Source organism: Malaya genurostris, chromosome 1 (assembly GCF_030247185.1).
Source record: "Malaya genurostris strain Urasoe2022 chromosome 1, Malgen_1.1, whole genome shotgun sequence".
NCBI lineage: Eukaryota > Metazoa > Arthropoda > Insecta > Diptera > Culicidae > Malaya > Malaya genurostris.
The window spans coordinates 95,014,931-95,035,426 of record NC_080570.1 but is presented as its reverse complement, the minus strand read 5'-3'; the positions used below and the strand labels follow the sequence as shown (position 1 = coordinate 95,035,426).

Genomic DNA, 20,496 nt, shown 5'->3' with positions numbered 1-20,496 from the left:
AGTCAAATGAATTAGTAGGGATACGCTGACGGTCAGCGGCCATAAGTTTCATTTTCATCTTTTATTATTCGATTGAAAATGAAATTTTACCGCACTGGACATGACTGACAATTTGCAGCTCTGATTACATGACATCATATAACTTTCACAAGCAGCAGTGGTGCTAGATATATTAAATAATGAGTCATTGTTCGGTCCTTGTGTCGGTTTTCCTTTAATAACATTTTCTATATTTAAAAAGAATTTTCATACTAAGCTGACAAGTCGGTTTGTTTTCCTCCTCTAAATTTCCAACGAAAAAAAAATAAAATACTGAGTTTATAGATTAATCTCCAGTAGACTTGTTTTTGTAAATAGTCAATTTCCCCGTACTAAATTCCATAAATACTTTAGACCTCGGGCGCGAAAATATAGTTTTCCCGATCGGGCTAAAAATTTGCATAGTTCTTATGGGATCCAAAAGGAACACGAAAAGTTTAGTGAAGCGGGAAAATAAACCTTTTCATCTTTTTCCCATACAACCTTGTCCCACCGTAGTCAGCAGTCATCCGAAATAGTACGACAAACTCTGGCACAGGTAGTTGGAGGTCGAAGCGAAAGAAAAGCAACTGGTTATATGACTGTCTCGTGGCAAATTCTTCTTTTGTCGGAGAAATTTTCGATTTTACGATTAAAAATCAACTTTTGAATACACTCTATTGAAAAAAAACTACATTGTACCTACATTCGATTAGGTTGGTGGAAACGTACAAAACATAAGTGAGAAGTGAGAACGGTTGTATAAAGGAGCATAAATGCATAAACCAATGAGAACGACCAGATGGAAAGGTGCATCTGCTACCAGGGCAAGTGAGATGTTTATATGTGAGAGCACCATAGTCGACTCTCTTTGGGAGAATTAACATATTTCCGCACCTCTCTCGTATATCTTTTATGTTTCTCCATTCTGATTTGTTTCTACAGATATGCTCTGTAGTACGCTGCCAGGATCAAGAACGAAAACAAGGGTGTGACCAAGAGCATAAAATGTTTCCTCTTCATATTTTGTGGAAGATAAAGTTGAAAATTTTGCTTTTCATTCTTTACTAAAGGCTCCAATTAATAGCATCAAACGTGTATGAACGTTTTGGTAGTACTTGAAGTGTAAAGTACAGCTATAATAAGTGATAAAAGGACAATTAACCGTGCCCATGATATGTACCACAGAAAAAAATCTCAAGTGAAAGATGGCTTAAATCGAGTGGGCGCTCCTCGCTGGTGGATGAGATATTTCCCTTCCCGTCATCAGACGCCCTAGTCTTACCCGCTCTGTTACTTTTGTCCTTTGGTTGCAGAAGTATTGATGATTGTGGAAGGGAATGAGTCTGCTGCAAAATTATATCAGCCCGCTGTAGGATCGACAATTGTAAAACAGCGAGGCAGAGTGACAGATCTGGCCCGTTTGCATAATTGAAGACAGGATAATTGTGTGCAAAGTTGAATCACCGACTGGTGGAAATAGTACCAAGTGATATTTAGCATCGTGTGTAAACTGCTGATACCATGCAGGGTTCTTCTCCTCCAATAATGGGATATCCCGAAGATGATGATCAATATAAAGTTCCGTTGATCGCAAAACTGTTACACGCACTACCTCACTACAACATTACTTTCCATCGTATCAACAACACATTTCGCCCCTCGAATGATGTTTATTTAGAGGTAATTTTTATCATTGTTAACTGTACATTTCAACTTTGTTATTACAATTCTAACGTAATAATTATTTAGCTTCGGTTTTAACTCTGAGATCATTTACCGAGTTTTTAAACTTGGTAAAATGTCAAGTTGAGGACTATGGGTATATCCCTGAAGCAAACGTAAAATTTTAATAATGAAATTGAAAATATCAAAACACAATGACTCAGCATATGATATGTCAATATATAACTTGAATGTTAATCATTGAGTTCTCATGTGTACTAGTGGATAGAAGAATTGATTTTTACGATCTTCTTTAGAAAAAAATTAGAAATTTGATGAGCTAAAGACTTTCAGGTCAACATTTGCTTGATTCAAACGTTTTTTATGAAGTGTTGTTCGAGACTGAAGCACTAACCCCTACTTACATGACATCGGATCTCTTCAATTTTATAGTCAAGTTTCTTGCATATAAACATATGTAATAAAATTACCTGATAAAGCTTGTGCTTTTTATATGCTTCTGTTGTTATGCAAGTTTCGAGAATAATGTTGATTGAAGTGTTGAAAATGATATCTACACAACCTATTAGTGTATCTTTGGAAAACGCATTGAAATTTTTACAGATCAAAAATTTAATCGTTGTGAGATTATTTTAAGAAATGTTTAAATCAGTGATGTATCAATTTATATTGAAATAAAAATGATCAGTGGTAGTAATAGATTCGATTGCAGTACTGGAACTCATTCTGTACTCTTTTTTTTATAGAAGAGACTTGAGGTTCTAAATCTAAGCAAAACAGCATCAAAAAAGGTTTTCTCCGCTACCGCTAGAAAAAACAATCAGTTCATTTAGAAAAAATTGAATTCTGCTCTGCAACAGCGGAGAAAACTATGATGGTAAATTGCGCCTTGAAGCAAAAAAAAACATTTAGAAGCAACTTTCTAGATAAATACCGAGAAGACTCAAAATTTACCCGTTCTCCTTGACAATTTCTCTTACTGGAACAAAATTGTATCTAGTTTTTAAACCGGATACCGTTCGAACATATCATTATATTTAGTCTTATTGTCATTTCGTTTAAAATATGTAGAGGGAAATCATTTTATATAACGATTCTCATGAGCTTGCAGACATAAACAACATATGTCAAGTCATTCGTTGATTGAGTTATAATTATCTATTTTCCTAAAAGTATTTCCATTCAGCTTATTAATAATTCTATTTTGAAGGAAATTCTTGAAGGCAACTGTACGGAATTAAAACTAATTCATAAAGCATTAAGTAATAAATTATTTCTGCACATCGCTATACACTAAAGAAATCTCAATAGAGTTTTTTGCTTATTTACTTCTAAGGGAATACTTACCTAAAGTTTTTTGTGTTTAAAATGTTTGTTCAGAGTAACTACAACTAATAAAACGCTGTTTGTTTTCCATTTCGTCTTCGACTCATCACTCATCTCGCGGTTCAACACGCACGCTTAGCGATTTATGTTGAACCGCGATGTGGTATTAGCATTTCAACATAGACTGCTAATGTTCAAATGAGTCGAAAACGAAACAAAAAAAAACTCTTTTCAGTCCACCTAGTTGTGCTTCTGCCATTCAAACAGTCTCATTAAAGCATATCTTACTTTGAACTGATTTTCGTCATGAGTTGATTCACAAACCATATTTTTCAAGGGCGTCTTCATGAAACATTAAAAAGAACAAGATTTTTTGTAGCTTAAATCGATAGTTATTATATCTAAGAATCGACATGAACCGGCTCTCATTTTGTACGATGTTAAACACATAAGTACTTGAATCCAAAAATGGATTAGAATTTTTTTTTAACTAATCATTGGAATAAGAGTTAAAATTAAATTATTAAAATTTAAATTGGGTGTTCAGCCACAAGTGGTGACTTTTCAGCCCTATTATATATATATATATATATATATATATATATATATATATATATATATATATATATATATATATATATATATATATATATATATATATATATATATATATATATATATATATATATATATATATATATATATATATATATATATATATATATATAAGATTTGGTTATTACCATGAGGACATCATTTGCTTCCGCAATTCTGAAATTTTTGTATAGGGAAAATTCTAAACCAACCTGTATTGTGTAATGGGGAAAAAGAACTTATATACTAATTACTAACTAATACAGAGAGCGAATCGATTCAATTGAAGATTGCATCGGTTTTTGTCGGAATTTGCTTATAATATTATGTGACATTACATCTAATGGTTCTATATTTGTGAGTCTGTGTAACTCATTTGTACTAAACAAGGGAGGACGCTTCAAAATCATTTTCAGAATTTTATTCTGAATCCTTTGAAGCGTTTTCTTGCTGGTGGAACAACAACTTGACCAAATTGGTACTGCATAAAGCATGGCTGGTCTGAAAATTTGTTTATAAATTAACAATTTGTTTTTAGACAGAGCTTAGAATTTCTGTTTATATGAGGATATAAACATTTAATATATTTATTACACTTTGCCTGGATTCCTTCAATGTGATCCTTGAAAGTGAGTTTTTTGTCATACGTTAAACCTAAGTATTTAGCTTGATCAGACCATGTCAATTCCAAGCCATTCAATTTGAGAATGTGATTATTGTTTGGTTTAAGAAAAGAAGCTCTTAGCTTATGGGGAAAAATAATTAATTGCGTTTTTGCTGCATTTGGTTTAATTTTCCATTTTGACAGATAATCACTGAAAATATTTAAACTTCTTTGTAGGCGACTGCAGATCACTCTTAGATTTCTACCTGTGGCTAACAGACTTGTGACGTCACAGAATAGCGATTTCTGACAACCAACGGGTAGATTTGGAAGATAAGAAGTGAAAATATTATACAAGATTGGAGCTATGCTCGAACCCTGCGGAACACCGGAGCGTACGAGTAGCAATTCAGATTTACAATTCTGATAGCTAACCTGAAGAGTACGATCAGTCAAATAATTTTGAATCATTTTGATCAAATATATAGGAAACTGGAAATCAGACATTTTTGCTATTAAACCTTTGTGCCAAACACTGTCGAATGCTTTTTCTATGTCTAGAAGAGCAACTCCAGAAGATTTATTTGCATTTACCATGTTCGTTAATCTGACAAGTTGATGAGTAGTTGAATGTTCATGACGAAATCCAAACTGCTCTGGTAAAAAATTGAATTCTCATTTATATGAGACATCATTCTCAACAAGATAATTTTTTCAAAAAGTTTACTGATAGAAGAAAATAAGCTAATTGGTCGATAACTTGATGTTTCTGCTGGGGTTTTATCAGGTTTGAGGATAGGAATTACTTTAGCGTTTTTCCATCTTTTTGGGAAGTAAGCTAATGAAAAACACTTGTTGAAAATTTTAACCAAGAGTCTCAAGGCAACATCGGGAAGGTTTTTAATAAGAATATTAAAGATTCCATCATTACCAGGACCCTTCATGTTTTTAAGATTCCTAATAATTGATTTAATTTCATCAAAATTCGTCTCAATAATGTCATCTTGTGATAACACTTGGGTTGAAATATGATCATATTTCAGTGAGACTTCATTTTCAATAGGACTCACAACGTTCAAATTAAAATTGTGGACACTCTCGAACTGCTGAGTAAGTTTTTGAGCTTTTTCGCCATTTGTAAGTATTTGATTTCCTTCCTTGAGAGCAGGAATTGGTTTCTGAGGTTTCTTAAGAACCTTAGAAAGTTTCCAGAAAGGTTTAGAATAGGGTTTAATTTGTTCAACTTCTTTAGCGAAATTTTCATTTCGCAAAAGAGTAAATCTATGTTTATTTTCTTTTTTGTAAATCCTTAACTATGTTTTTCATAGCAGGATCACGAGATTTAATTTAGTTTGATCTTTGGGAACTGAAAGATTTCTAGCTTCGATAATGTAATGATTCAAATTATCAATTGCTGTGTCGATGTCCGCAGAATTTTCTAAAATAGTTTCATGATCCACATGATTTTCAATGTGAGATCTGTAATCCAACCAATTAGCTCTATGCTACTTGAATATAGAACTAATTGGATTAATTATAGCTTCGTTGGAAAGTCTGAATGTTACAGGAAGATGATCTGAGTCAAAGTCAGCATGTGTAATCGGTTCACTACAAATGTGACTTTGATCAGTTAGAACCAGATCAATTGTAGACGGGTTTTTCACGGAAGAGAAACAAGTCGAATTACTGGTATGAAAAACTGTGAAGTAACCAGCTGAGAGTTAATTATGAAGTATTTTACCATTACTGTTATTCTGCCTACAATTCCACTGGACATGCTTAGCATTTAAGTCCCCTATTACGAAAAATTTCGATCGATATCTTGTGAGTTTTTGCAAATCGCCTTTAAAGAAATTTAATTGTTCGCCGGTGCATTGGAATGGCAAATATGCTCCAGCGATGAAATAAATTCCATGAATGGTTTCAACTTCGATTCCCAAGCTTTCAATAACTTTAGTATTGAAGGTAATATTCGATGTTTAATTTGCCGTTGGACAAAATGGCAACTCCACCACCCATTCCAGTAAACCTGTCAAATCGATGAATTACATAATGTGGATTACTTTTCAATTTGACATTTGGTTTAAGAAAAGTTTCTGTCACAATGGCTATATGGATTTTGTGAACTTTGAGAAAATTATAAAATTTATCTTCACTCGATTTCAAAGATCGAGCATTCCAATTTAAAATATTCAAATAATTATTTAACATCACTGTTAAATTTTATATTCATTATAATGTTATTTGCAAATTGCCATCCGATTTGAAATGCTTCAAAAAGTGATGAAGTCGAATTCATCCGGATGATCATTTGAAAAAGTTGATCTTGTAGGTAGATCATTTTATTTTCAGTTATATCGCCCAAATCAACTTCATTTAATGAAGCGAATGGCATTTTTTGAAAAAAAAATTCATTCTGTCACAAAGCAGCGAGAATTTCCAGTTTTCTCAAGTATTTCATAGAGAATAGAAATAGAAATATCCGTGACATTTTTTGGAAAATTGTTTAAAAATGTTCCAAGAGATCATAGCCTTAATTCCAACCATACTTACGAATGATAGTTTCACAAAATCACACCTAATGCATCGTTCATTTAAAAAATGAAGAACTGTTCCGATAGTTACAAATCTTGAAAATTTTAGTTTGGCTGTAGGAAAATTAACCAAAACTTATCATGATTGGAAATGTGTTTTTATTACTAGCTTGGTTAATACTTACCACGATTAAAAAACAAAAAAATTTCTTTAGAAATCAGTAATCATAAAATCGGTAGTGTTTTTGAAATCTGTCATGTTTCTTTATCTTGGAAGGCTGTGGAGAATTTAGCAGCTGCGTAGTACTTGTAGATACACGATATTATTAAATAAAAACAATTTTTTCGGTTTTTTAACGATATCAAACTAACTAGAGATTATAAGAGGAGAAAGAATATGAAATCATAGAGCCATAGTACTCAAGGAAGAGCAAGGATGTGAAGAATAAAATGCGGAAAAGTGAGAGGTGACAAGGGTCATTTAAGTAAGCAGAAGGCTTCTCGTATCTAAACTTTTACCTTCTACCAGAGGAGTCGAACTTAGGCATCTTAGCGCATTCCGCACTTTATTCTTCACATCCTTGCTCTTCCTTGAGTACTATGGCTCTATGATTTCATATTCTTTCTCCTCTTATAATCTCTAGTTAGTTTGATATCGTTAAAAAACCGAAAAAAGTAAAAAATACTGACTGACCAGAAGTCATAAATAAAAAAGTAAAAAATAAAAACAATTGTATCAAAGCTGAATTATAGGTGTCCAACAATTCAGTCAATTCATAATACATGTTATTTATTATACCAATGCATCTGAATTTTGAATAGTGAAAGCCATGATTGCGTCATATTACGGTATACAATAGTTGCAATGTAATACCTGATGCTAAAGACGTAATTGAGTATCGGTTATATTATATTATTCGCCTTTAGTTTTTAGTGTATGTAACTAATTCCGGAAAGGTCAACCATACGTAGGAGATGCGCATAGTTTTGTCTGACTTGGCTGATTTTTTTCTTTCGATGGATAAAAACCATGGGACCAAGCCACTTGAGCCAATTATTTTTGATTCGTGATTCCCCTCGGAATGAAACGAAAACTTCAAAACGATAATCTTCAATGCACTATAGGTAAACCAAACTGTGTAATTTATAATACGGATATTTATAATTGGTCCGAGATCACATCCTGGAATGCCGTATTTTGATTCAACTTATTTCCAACAGCAAATGATCTCAATAAACCGTTTTTACAGAGGCTGAGAGGTGCTCGTTTCATAGTAAACGAAAGTCTGCGGAATTCATCAAACTTCATCGTATAATTGTAATATACGAACAAGAATTCATATAGAAAAAAATTGTGTCAAATAATATTGCCTGACACACGGTAGAAAAGAAAATATGTCGATGAATGGATAACAGTTATAGATGCTTGGTGCTAGCTGGAGCATTAATAGGATTTGAGAATGTCATTGAAACAAGAAAATATAAACTAAATACGCGTCGGTTGCTTAACATTCGCAAGCTATCAAAAGTTTATCTGTGATTTTTGAATACATTTGCTGCACACATTGTAATGAAGTGCAACTGGTCGATGGAGCGGTGATTTCGGTACACGATTTGTTCTGTATGCAGAATGGGTCATCGGAATTCGATTTATCTACACACTAAAAATTTATTGCTGAATCGCGGTAAATACAATATCAATATTTGCCCCGCCGAGTGCTCGGTAATCGTCTCGGCAAAATGTATAATTCCTGCGAATCTCAGCAACTCTAAATTTCGTAACGTCAATTTTACTGTAAGCAGGAAGGAATCACGAATTGTCGATTCATCAATAAGCATAACAATAATTTTGTATTATTATTGTATAAAATAATGAACACAAAATCTAAGGTTAGGGAAGGGACGGCTCTTAATAACCTTCATTTTTATTTAAAACAGAAATCTATATATATATATATATATATATATATATATATATATATATATATATATATATATATATATATATATATATATATATATATATATATATATATATATGTATATATATATATATATATATATATATATATATATATATATATATATATATATATATATATATATATATATATATATATATATATATATATATATATATATATATATATATATATATATATATATATATATATATATATATATATATATATATATATATATATATATATATATATATATATATATATATATATATAAATGGATGTAAGTTTGTATGTTTGTAACGCTATAACTGGGGGGACGGGTATAGCGTGATGGGTAAGTCAATGCCTTTCACGCCGCCCGCCTGGGTTCGATTCCCAACCCCGCACATAGTTTTTCTGACCCGAAGAGGCGAATGACATTAATGTTAAAGCCTCAATAATTGAAACAAAAAAAAACTTCGGACTACTCAACGGATTGCCACCAAACTTGGCACAGGTACTTCTTGCATTTTAGAGATGGTTTAAGGAGAATTTTTACAAGGGAGGGAGCGTAGCAAGTGTCATAAACAAGGGGAGGTCATGGAAAACTTCATATAACTTGACAAGAATCGATACGTTTTAAAAACCATAGAAACATTTTGCATACCTTAGATATGACTATACGAGGGGTGGATGTAGCAAGTCCCTTTAAAAAGGGGGGTGTAATGTTCGTAATGGCATGACTCCGGAATTACAGAACGGATTGCTATCAAACTTGGCACATGTACTTATTGCTCTTCAGAGATGGTATAAGCGTATTTCTATGGGGGGAGGGAGCGTAGCCAGTGTCATTAACAAGGAGGGGTCATGAAAAAATTCATATAACTTGACGAAAATCGATATTTTTTAAGATCTTAAAAACATTTTGCATACCGTAGATATGATTTGATGGGAGACGGATGTAGCAAGTGCCTTTGAAAAGGGAGGTGTAATGTTTGTAATGGCATACCTTCGAAACTACTTAACGGATTGCTGTCAAACTTGGCACATGTGTTTCTTGCTCTTCAGAGATGGTTATAAGAATACTTCCATGAGGTGGGGGAGGGGGGGGGGGAAGGGAGCGTAGCAAGTGTCCTTAACATGGAGGGAGAGGGTCAATGACGAAATTTATATAATTTGAAGAGAATTGTCATTTAGACTAGAAGAAGAGGTTTTTGAAAATAAATTTTCATCTCCCATTTTTTGTAAAACAAGAGAGTGGCAAGAATTTCAAGGTCGTAGTAGATAATATTGCTGTTGTTAATTCGAGTGCAATGCAATTTTCTTTAAATAATTTCATTAGGATCTGGTTCCATTTTGCCGGGAAATTCAAAGAACTAAGAGAAAATAATCTTTATCTGTTTATAAACGCGAGTGTATTTAAGTCTCAGCATAACTACGAAACAACTAAAGCAATCGCCACCAAGTTTGACACATGTACAAAAGGTGGGAATCGATATTTTTTGAAAAGCACAGATACTTTCTACACTACTCAAGGTAATCATGGAGGAAGGGGGAATAAGTATTCTCAACATTGATCTGAACTGACGAAATCATACAATCAATGTGCATTTTATTATGTAAATTGAGAAAACTGTCGACTCAAGGTGATGAAAATAAGATTAAAACAACATTTGTATCAACTGAATAATTATTCTATAGGTTTTCCTCCCCGATGAACGACCAAAATGGTTAAAGCCGGGGTAAAACAAATGATATAAAAAAGTTATTCTATAGTACGAATGTAGTTATGATGTTAAACCGCCATTTGTTAGAAAATAATCATTATCAGATGGAAAATTTTGAGCAATTCATGATGTCATAAAATTTTTTATGAAGAGGAGGGAGTAGCAAGTGATTATATCCATGGAAGCCAAATGTATTGTAGATTGAATGTGACGAGGAAATACGGAAGTACGTTACAAGCACACATACATATGAAACTAGGAGATTATCAAGAAGGTATTCATAGAGAGAAAGATGTTTTAAATGATTCTAACAAAAGGGCTCAAATAGAAAACTGACCCAATTTGTCGAGAATACCATGTAAATTATGATTATTGTGAGATCTGAGATGGGACACTGATCATTCGCAATCTGAACATGAACGGAGTATTGTTCAATCATGTTTCCGTCTAAGTTATGTTTCACTACAATCACAGTATTTCACTAAGCAGGACAACTTCGAGAATTTTTTTCGGCCTTGCCTTCACGAAACATTTCCGAGCAACGCTGGGTAATTCAGCTAGTAAATAATAAATAAAAAGATATCAGAAAGTATCTATGAAAAGTAAATTAGATTTTACGTTCACTTACTCGGTAGGTCACCGAATCATTTTTCTTTTTTTCTTTGTACTTTGTTATAATAAAACATTTCAAAAATGTTTTGTCAAATTTTAAAATCAATCAAAACAGAACTCTTGGGCCTCTGCACCGATCTCCTGTCTCTTCGCAGTATAAGATAAGAAAAGATATAGGCCCATAACTTCCAGAGTTTTGTTCCAACAAGCTTGAAAATTTTATAGAAAATTCTTGAAATATTAAACTATACGAAAATACAAGAAAAAATTGATTTTTCAAAATTGTTAGACCCTACCCGTCGTTTTTGACGACATGGTGCGATGCAAATGCGACAAGTGACATGAAATGATAAGTGTCCTGTCGAATTTCGGTAGAAGCTAACTCACTGTTCGAGATCTTGGCAAACGCATTTGCTGGTTTCGATATATTTGTTATTTACTGATCAGTTCAGCAAATTATTATGTCAAATTTCAGCGAATAAAAGCACATTAATTTTAAATGAACATTAGTAAAGAGCCTTCAGATTACTGAACAAACAGTATAAATTCGTGTTGCCGATCTAATCGAATCTCGAAGTTTTCGTGTATAAGGCCTATTCGAGATCAGGAATAAACTTATCTGCATGTGTACTGATTTTTTTTCTGTAAACCGCTACCAGAAAATGGGGTTTGTAATAGGTCAAATACTTCCTCATACACACACACATTGATCGCTTTGCGGCTGGGCATAAATTCTGCCACCTTCCAGACGAGTACCGCAACTCAATTCGTGTTGAATGAAAATCATATTAAGCCAATTCTTGTAGAAGTTATTTACTCTGAATTTTGAACCTAGTAATTCGAAATTTTTGTGTACATTATTCATGTTATTCATATTCGTTTTGTTATTGCAGAGCTTGGGTATACTAGGATCGATACCAGCCGCACTGTTGATTATATCTCTTTTTGGGCTTCTATTATATCTACTAACTCGATGCTGTGACCGTAAACCACGACCAGCACATTCAATCACCAGTCTAAAAGTCACGCTCTCGATAGTAACTGTTCTGTGCTGTGCGGCCATAGGATTAGGTTTATATGGCAATGACGATCTACACAATGGGTTATTGGAAGTGCTACAGGCAGGGCGCAAAGTTGACAATGTCGTTTCGTCCGTTCGAAACCAAACATTCATACTGGAAAATACCCTAACTATGAAAATACAACAACAGCTTACAGAGCTGGAAGATATTTTCGACGGAAAAGCCAACAACCTTACTGCTTTAACCCAACTCCAAATGGCACTAGCAATTACCAAAGGAAACGTAACAGTTGCAAAAAATGCAGCTAATGATATTCGTCGACCACTGGTTGGGTTGACTATTACGGACTTCCTATCAGTAAATATTTTTTATTCATGCGTAATACGTAATAATTCCAACGATATCTTTTTTTTCAGAAAGGAGACCAGTGGGAGCTTATTCGGTGGCCTGGAACAGTTGCAATCTTAGCTCTTCTTCTAGTATTGTGCGCCGTATTGTTGGTCGGAGTGGCTCGCCATTCAAGGTGTGCGTTGATTCTGTTTAGTGTTTGCGGCCTACTCGCAGTAACTGGGTCGTGGCTCATGTCAGGTCTATATTTGTCAACGTCAGTTGCCGTGGGAGATTTGTGCAATGATCCAGCGGATTTCCTTGTACATCAAGCACCCAACGAGCTACCCTCTGATATTCTGTTATATTACACACAATGTGATGTGGCACGTTCTAACCCATTCACACAGCGGTTGCGAGAATCACAAAATGCGATCAACAACGCACGAAACGCTATGAGCGTTGTCTCGAAGTAAAGAGAGTACAATTTTTAAAAATCATGCAGTACTAATACCATCTTCATTGCAGGATATCTCCAGTTTTGTTTAAAAACGCTGGTCTTGGACCAAAACTTGGATCTGTCAACGCTGATATTAAACTGTGTGAGCGAATCCTTACTGGACTTACGGCTCTTGTAGACTGCAAAGCAGTCCATTACAGTTATCTCAACGCAACACGAGGCCTCTGTGAGGGTGGACTACTCGGACTCGTACTTATGCTTATCGCTAGCTTCATGGCAGCAATTTTACTGACAGTAATGGTTTGGGTTGACTCACATACTTGGATTTATATCAGAAAAAGGTATACCACTCTATTTAGATGATAACAATCTAATTATCGCCGATACTTTTAAATAAATAATGTGCCACATTTACATCACTCGATAATGGGCCACTGATTCATCATCATAAGAACAAACCGAAACAATTTTTTAAACAAATATTCATAACTATAACTGTTACCAACAATAAATAATTCTCGGAACTGTTCGTGTATGATTCAAGGAATGATACAAATTTAAATCAATTACCTAGTACGAGATTGATTGATCATTCGCTACTATTTATGCATTAGTCTATCACCACGAAATTATTTGCTGTATCAAGTACACGTCATAACCCTTAAATGCATTGAGTCCCAAATATGGGACACACATTTCAAAATATTCTACAAAGCGTTGTAATGTATATTTCTTACCGATTGCATGGTGTTCCATATTTGGGACGCATTCTCAACTCACAAAAAAAAATCATAGAATTCCCTTCATATCGAGAGAAGTGAGCGGCATCTACCTGGCACAAAACGAGAATTTCGTACACCACTGATTTCTGCTATTTTCAAAAAAAAAATTCAGGAGCGCTCCATACTTATGAAATACCGTGAAAAATTTTGTTCTTGTTGTGTAACGTGCCATACTAATAATTTAAAAAAACAGTCGTTGTCAGTCACTCAAGGCTCCGATTATTCTTAAAGGTTGAGGACAGTACGTTTAAGGCCTTATTTTTTTTTTTAATATTTTCCCGTTTCAAATCGAAAACGTTTTCCTTGATACGGTGATGAATGTCGAAGAATCCTCCCGATGATGTCTTTGAAATTTAGTTAAGGATCAAGAGTAAACCAAGTTAACTTGTGTTGGTAATTTGTGTATTACGTACATTTTATTTGGTACGTATGTCATTACGTACATTTTATTTGGTACGTATGTCATATGAAGTGCAACCAGTTTATCAAAGTGGCTTGCACGATTGAGTTTCAAACAATCTTTTTTAGCAATAATTTATTCTCAAACGAACGTTAAGCCAGACTTTTTGGATGAAATATCAGTTTTGATAAACGTTTGATGAAAAATTACTTACATTTCATGAATTATGATTTCAATTCCCTAATAAAAAAGTCAGCAACACTACTTCAATGGATTTGTATTAGTATGCGCTACACAAAATAAACAAAATTAAATATTTTCTGTTACAAAAGCAGTTTCCTGGAAAAATAAATAGTTTTACGACAACATTTCATATCCATTGCCTTTCGCGTGTTGAATTAAAGGTTCCTTTTTTCGGGTTTACTTATAGAAGGTACGTAAATCTTTATATCGCAATAATTGCTGCAAGAGGAAATTCTTATAGGAATGTGTTTGTTGCTAATCAAATGTGTTAGTGGATGTAAGCTGAAACTGAAATATTTTTTCTCGAGCAGTTTTAAGGAAAGCGGAAGAGTTTTAGACTAAGATTTTCGCTTTTCTTGAAATGCAATTTTAAGCAGAATGATCCGATTGGTTTATTTTTTAACCATATGGAAGATTTATTGATTAAAATCAGGAAAAGAAGCGCCGGAATTTGTTTTTACGCACACATTGTTGGCATTACTCATACGCTTGCAAAGAGTCTTGCTGCTTAAGAATATTCTGTGAAATTTTCAGTATGCCTTTCTCATTTCGAAAGTCTACGCAATAACTATGAAAACGGACTTTTGAACATAGGCCCGGAAGGCCGAGTGTCATATACCATTCGACTCAGCTAGTCGAGATCGTAAAATGTCTGTTTCTGTGTGTGTGTGTGTGTGTGTGTGTGTGTAAATTTTCTTAAAATGCACTTGATTTTCTCCGAGCTGGCTGGACCAATTTTTACAAACGTAGATTCATATGAATGGTCTTATGATCCCATTACAATGAACGCTATTGAGTTTTATCCTGGCCGGACTTCCGGTTCCGGAATTACAGGGTGATATTTACGAAAAATCACAACAAAATATACACTAAATTTTCTTGGAGATGTCTAAACCGATTTTTACAATCGCTTCATATGAAAGGCCATACTTTCCCATTAAACGCTTCCACAGATACAGAGTGATATGTGCAAAAAATTGAAAGAAACAAATATGCACTCCATGTTCTTGTAGATAACTGAGCCGATTTTTACAAATTTAGATTCAAATGAAAGGTCTCACATACTCGTATAACAATACTGAATTTCATTCTGATACTACTTCCGGTTCCAAAATAATAAATATTCATGTCTCTATATGTTACTGAACAATGTAAAAACGAAAAAAAATCCTCTGAACTAACCATACAAATCTATGTTGGGTATTGATTTATTATTTTTAGTTGGTTTGACGTAAAGCCGCCATAACTAAGTTCAGTTTTGCAATGACTGAGCGGAAACATATATTGGAGAAGCCAAATGGATGAAAAACTAACAGAAAAGATGATTTAATGGAAAAACGCTCAGAGACAGGACTCGAGAACCTGCGTTCTTATGCATTCTGTGCATACGCGCTACCATTTCGCCACTTTGAATCTGGCACCATTAAAGAAGGTGACAAGCGATTATATATTCACTCCCATACTCAATGCTTGATCGGAGAAATAGGTATAAAGCGAGAAGACTAGTGTTTGATGGACAGAGAAGATGTTTGGATATAAGGTATCGGTCGGGTGACGGCCTGGATGTAGACCATTTTCGATGTACGTGCTACTGTGCCTAACTGGCGTTTTAGAGTGACTAAAACAAGATTCAGAGTGGCGAAATGGAAGCGCGTATGCACGGAATGCATAAGAACGCAGGTTCTCGAGTCCTGTCTCTGAGCGTTTTTCCATTAAATCATCTTTTCTGTTAGTTTTTCATCCATTTGGCTTCTCCAATATATGTTTCCGCTCAGTATGTTGGGTATGTTTGCTAGTTATTGGCCATAAAAGCTAATTTACAGGGTGGAGACATTAGTTCCCGGTTCAGCAAATGCGTTTTTAGAGATTTCGAACAGTTTCGAATTAGCTTTTACCTAAATTCGGTAGAACACTTGTCATTAAATGTCACTTGTCGATTTTGCATCGCGAGATTTAAGAATTCACTTTCCATATATATATTTTTAGATAGCTGTCGACTCTTTCACAATAACTTGTCGGTTTACCTAAAATACCGCAGACAGTGTTTTGGGACATCAAGTGGAGATAATTTTCACAATTTGAGAGTCGCGATGGTATCAAAACATCGCAGTGTTTGGGGCTCGAAACGCGAGGGGCTCAACGTTGTTAATCGGTATACTTTCAAATGGCTGGTGCTCACATACCGGTGTCAGATGGCTGGTTTTACCTGTCGTATCTCGGATGTGAAGGTACTATATTTCATGCGCTACAGTGTTTTTTGTCACCGTTGGACCAACAATTATTCTTCAACGACTAATTTGTTGATTTTTTTTTCGATACGTCGTAAGCCACCATGAACATAGTTTGATTTTTCTCATAATCCAATAAAACACCGACTAAAAATAACTGATTAACGAAAAATCAGAAATGCAAACTTTTGCTAAATTTTACCCAGTCACTTCACCTCACTATGACGTGCACGCCAAAATAGCAGCACTGCGCGCCCATACAATTAACATGCTACAAAGACATCATATTAACAAGATACCCAGCTCTCACATTTCCCGAACAAATCATTGGCAACATCCTTTTTTGCGAACATGGCGCCCTCAGGGTAGTCCGCATCGAATCTCGTACATAGAAGTATGAAGTGAGAAATGTCAAAATCGTGCGCGCCAAAATAGAATCACTGTGAACCCATACAATTGACATGATACGTTGAATGTGATGCCGTGCGATGGCGTTGCTGAACTGAAGATTGAGTTCGCTCCAAGCTGACAGAGTCTGCATCTGTTCAATGTGATGCCGTGCGATGACGTAACTGAACTGGAGACTGATTTTTATCTAAGCTGACAGGGTCTGCCTACTTGTATGTACGAGATTCGATGCGAACTCGCCTGAGGGCGCCATATTCGCGCCATGTTTGCGATTTGTTCGTGAAATGTGAGAGCTGGATATCTTCATAATATGATGCCTTTGCATGTAGATAACGCGAGAATCAAATTTGATTATGAGTTAGTTGTGACTATTTTGTTGTGATTGCAGTATGGGACTATTTATTATAAATTATTCAACACATTCCCGTTGATATGGAGCGATTAAGTTCTACCCATTCGTGGAATTTTCAAGTCAAAAAGCCTAAATTCACTAATATATGTCACTACATCTCATGCAGACTTGATTAAGGGATATTATGGACGAAACAAGAAAATCTAATTAATCAAGCTGTTCTATGCTAAAAACCTCCAATTAATCTAAGTAATTAGGAATTACTACTAATGCAGGAGGGTCAGTTTTTCGGTACAATGTTAAAATTTTCTAATGCATCTTTCTAATAAAAATCATTGGATTTTATATGATAGTATAGTAACTTCTCAAGTAATTTGTTTTGTGTTTCGTTTTCGACTCATCAATGTATTAGCAGTTTATTGGGGGTCAAAGGTGCACGACATCCTGGAAGGAGCAACAAATATCATATCTTACTGTTTGTATCGGCAGTTTGATTGACTTAGCTCTGGTCGTCACAAGCCCCGACCTCTTGCCTACACGGTGTCAAATGATGACTGGTGACTCCTGTTTTTAGCAGAATGAGGAGGTGCGGAGTATTAGCAAGCGGTGGGACAGAGTGCAACTGTTGATAAGGAACTAACATCTTACTATAGATGTCTCCAACCCACTTTGTGACTGTTGCTAATATTCTCAACGTGGGAAGTGTGCAACATGTAAACTTTTATTAAAAAAATTATAAATTTTATATTATTAATAGTAACTATCCTATTGCCCTGAGCTTAGGATGATAAACTACAGGGCGCGTACCCTGCTTGGCGGATGAGGGTGGGAGTCAATTTACACTTCGTGTTGACCAAGTCGGATCAAACCGAGATCGATCGTTCGCCTAAAACGGTAAAACGAATTTATTATATCATCTGTATTTATCACAGAGTTGACATGACTGATACTGCTTGAAATTGACAATGGGCCATTGGGTTGTTTCAGGCATTACTGATGCAATTGGGATGCTTATTCACCCCGGCTCTGTGTTTCGTTCGAGTCGGATTGTTTCGATCGGGTGTGAAGTTTTGCGTTCTGTAGCTCGATCGAGTTCTCCATACAAAGGCATCACTCGATCGAATTACAGAGTGCAGGTTTTTACATTCGTTCGACGGGGTCCGACTCGATCGAGATGCAGAATGGGGGTGATTAATATATCACATTCGTCCGGAACAGGTGAATTAAATTCAAAAAGTGGACTTATTATTATCAGAGATGCCAGATAAAAATTTCAAATATCTTCAGACAGCGTTGCAAAAGTCTGTATATCCGAAAACAAATCTGCTGTTAGCAAAAATTGCAGAAATTTCTCTATAATGTATAACGAACTTGGAAAAAAGGTCGCGACAATTTCAAAAGTCTGTAAAATTTGCAGATTTACAGACATATCTGCAGTTCTGGCATCTCTGATCAGGAATAAGAGCGGATTGACATCTTATGAACCGTTAAGGAAGTTTCAAACCTTTCCGATCCGGTTCGATATCGGTACTGATGTTATACAAATTGCATTGACGGCGAAACTGATTCGGGCAGGTGTGAAGACATTTTAAGCAATCGTGCCATTGTGTACATACTGTGGCTTCCCTGGACAATCTGGTGTTGAATGCGCATCCTTACCTTACATCATATAATCCAACAAACTTACTAACTTACTAACACCTGACTTTATTTTATCTTATTTCATTTCATGGTGGGGGCGCAATGAAACGAGAATGTTGAAATAAGGAACTGTCATCGAAGGCCTAAGAGCAAGGAAATTTTAGGAAGAAGAACCCTGGGGCGTCTCCAGAGAATGACGAAAAGGTGGTACTCTGAGTGATAACTTGACCTTTGTTAAGCTGAGGTAAGGTGGGGAGAGAGGGGTAAGTGCACTATTGTTTTTAATGTCACTTTATTATTATTACCATTATTATTATTATTGTTATTATTGTAATTATTATTATTGTTCCGTACGCTTTATTTTCAGCCACAAACACAGTAGTTAGTAGTAGTTAGTAAACTTCTAAATGCTATATTTCCCTATTTATCTCCACTATCCCTAACCTAATGTATCTGAAACCAGTGGGACTCAGAGCAGCGCCTGCTGGTGGAGGAAGCCGGTGTGCTATACGATCTAGTGCATATCAACGGTCAGGCTTTAGTAGGCTCACAGCCAGCTTGAAGTGAACCTCACTCAAGCAGATGGGCGGACACGGTCTGCCAGGTTGTGGGCTGATAAATTACAATTACAATTACAATCAATGTATTAGCAGTTTATTTTAAACTGTCATTACCACCTACTCATGCACTGATGAATCGAAGACGAAGCGTAGAACAAACGAAAATGTGCTTGTGCCTTTAGCATAAACCTGTGCCAATGAAGTACCAAAACTCCCGAATCACAACTTCACAAAGATTTTGACATTATTTTACAAAATTTGGAAAAATTCATTTTCTAAATTCAAGATGACAGCATAACATGATTGAACATCACCATCAAATGTTTTCTATGATAAAAAAAGACATCAAATGTACTTTAAACTGAATGCTATAACATTGAAATGCTCATCTTTCCGGGGGAATCGTCGAATCCTGTAGTTGAAAGTTTTGTGTTTTATAGTCATACAAACTAAGCGGCGATCGTCAGATTCAGTTATTATCACCTTCAACTATTTTGTTGCACATAAATTTAACATTCTAATTTATTACAGAAATGATTACGCTCAAGTCGAAGAGCAATCATACGTATCAGCGCATCAACTTCATCCACAAAACCAGCAAAATAATACTACCCGAGTACTGCCACATCATCATAAGGGGTAGAGTGCAAAAACAATAACTAATTATTTACAATAATCACTACAAGAATTGTCTCTTTTTTGCAGTCCTCCTGTAATCAGTGGCTCACATACTATGGCGCATCCGGCGCGAAATGCAAAGCATGAATTGACACCGCAACAACAAGCTCACATGCAGCATCATCATCAAGCTATGATGCGACCGGGAGGAACTCATACCCTCGGAAGACTGCCATCTCATAACAACAGTCCCACTCATATGCATGGTCCAAACAACGGCAAATATGCCACACTGAGCAAGCACTGCAAGACACTAGATGCAAATGATTTTTACTGAAGCTACGCCGCCTGTAACGATAAAAAATATCATCCGCCAAACATACAACATTACCACACGGTAACTCATCAGCA

The 20,496-nt window shown here is 35.1% G+C and overlaps 1 protein-coding gene across 1 annotated transcript; it reads left to right on the top strand.

Moving 5' to 3' along the window:
* Window positions 1-965: 965 nt before the first annotated feature.
* LOC131425131 (protein tweety) lies at window positions 966-20,422 on the top strand. Its single transcript, XM_058586740.1, has 6 exons — window positions 966-1,701; window positions 11,938-12,423; window positions 12,483-12,865; window positions 12,922-13,194; window positions 19,999-20,106; window positions 20,173-20,422. The coding sequence occupies exons 1-6, from the start codon at window positions 1,543-1,545 to the stop codon at window positions 20,420-20,422; spliced, it is 1,659 nt and encodes a 552-aa protein (XP_058442723.1). The 5' UTR covers window positions 966-1,542.
* The last annotated feature ends 74 nt before the right edge of the window (window positions 20,423-20,496 follow it).

Excerpts from the sequence above, each read along its gene's own strand:
- LOC131425131 (XM_058586740.1), top strand. The coding sequence starts at position 1,543 with ATGCAGGGTTCTTCTCCTCCAATAATGGGATATCCCGAAGATGATGAT. Across the intron at positions 12,866-12,921 it reads GCTATGAGCGTTGTCTCGAA|GATATCTCCAGTTTTGTTTA; the intron begins GTAAAGAGAGTA and ends TCTTCATTGCAG. Across the intron at positions 13,195-19,998 it reads TGGATTTATATCAGAAAAAG|AAATGATTACGCTCAAGTCG; the intron begins GTATACCACTCT and ends AATTTATTACAG.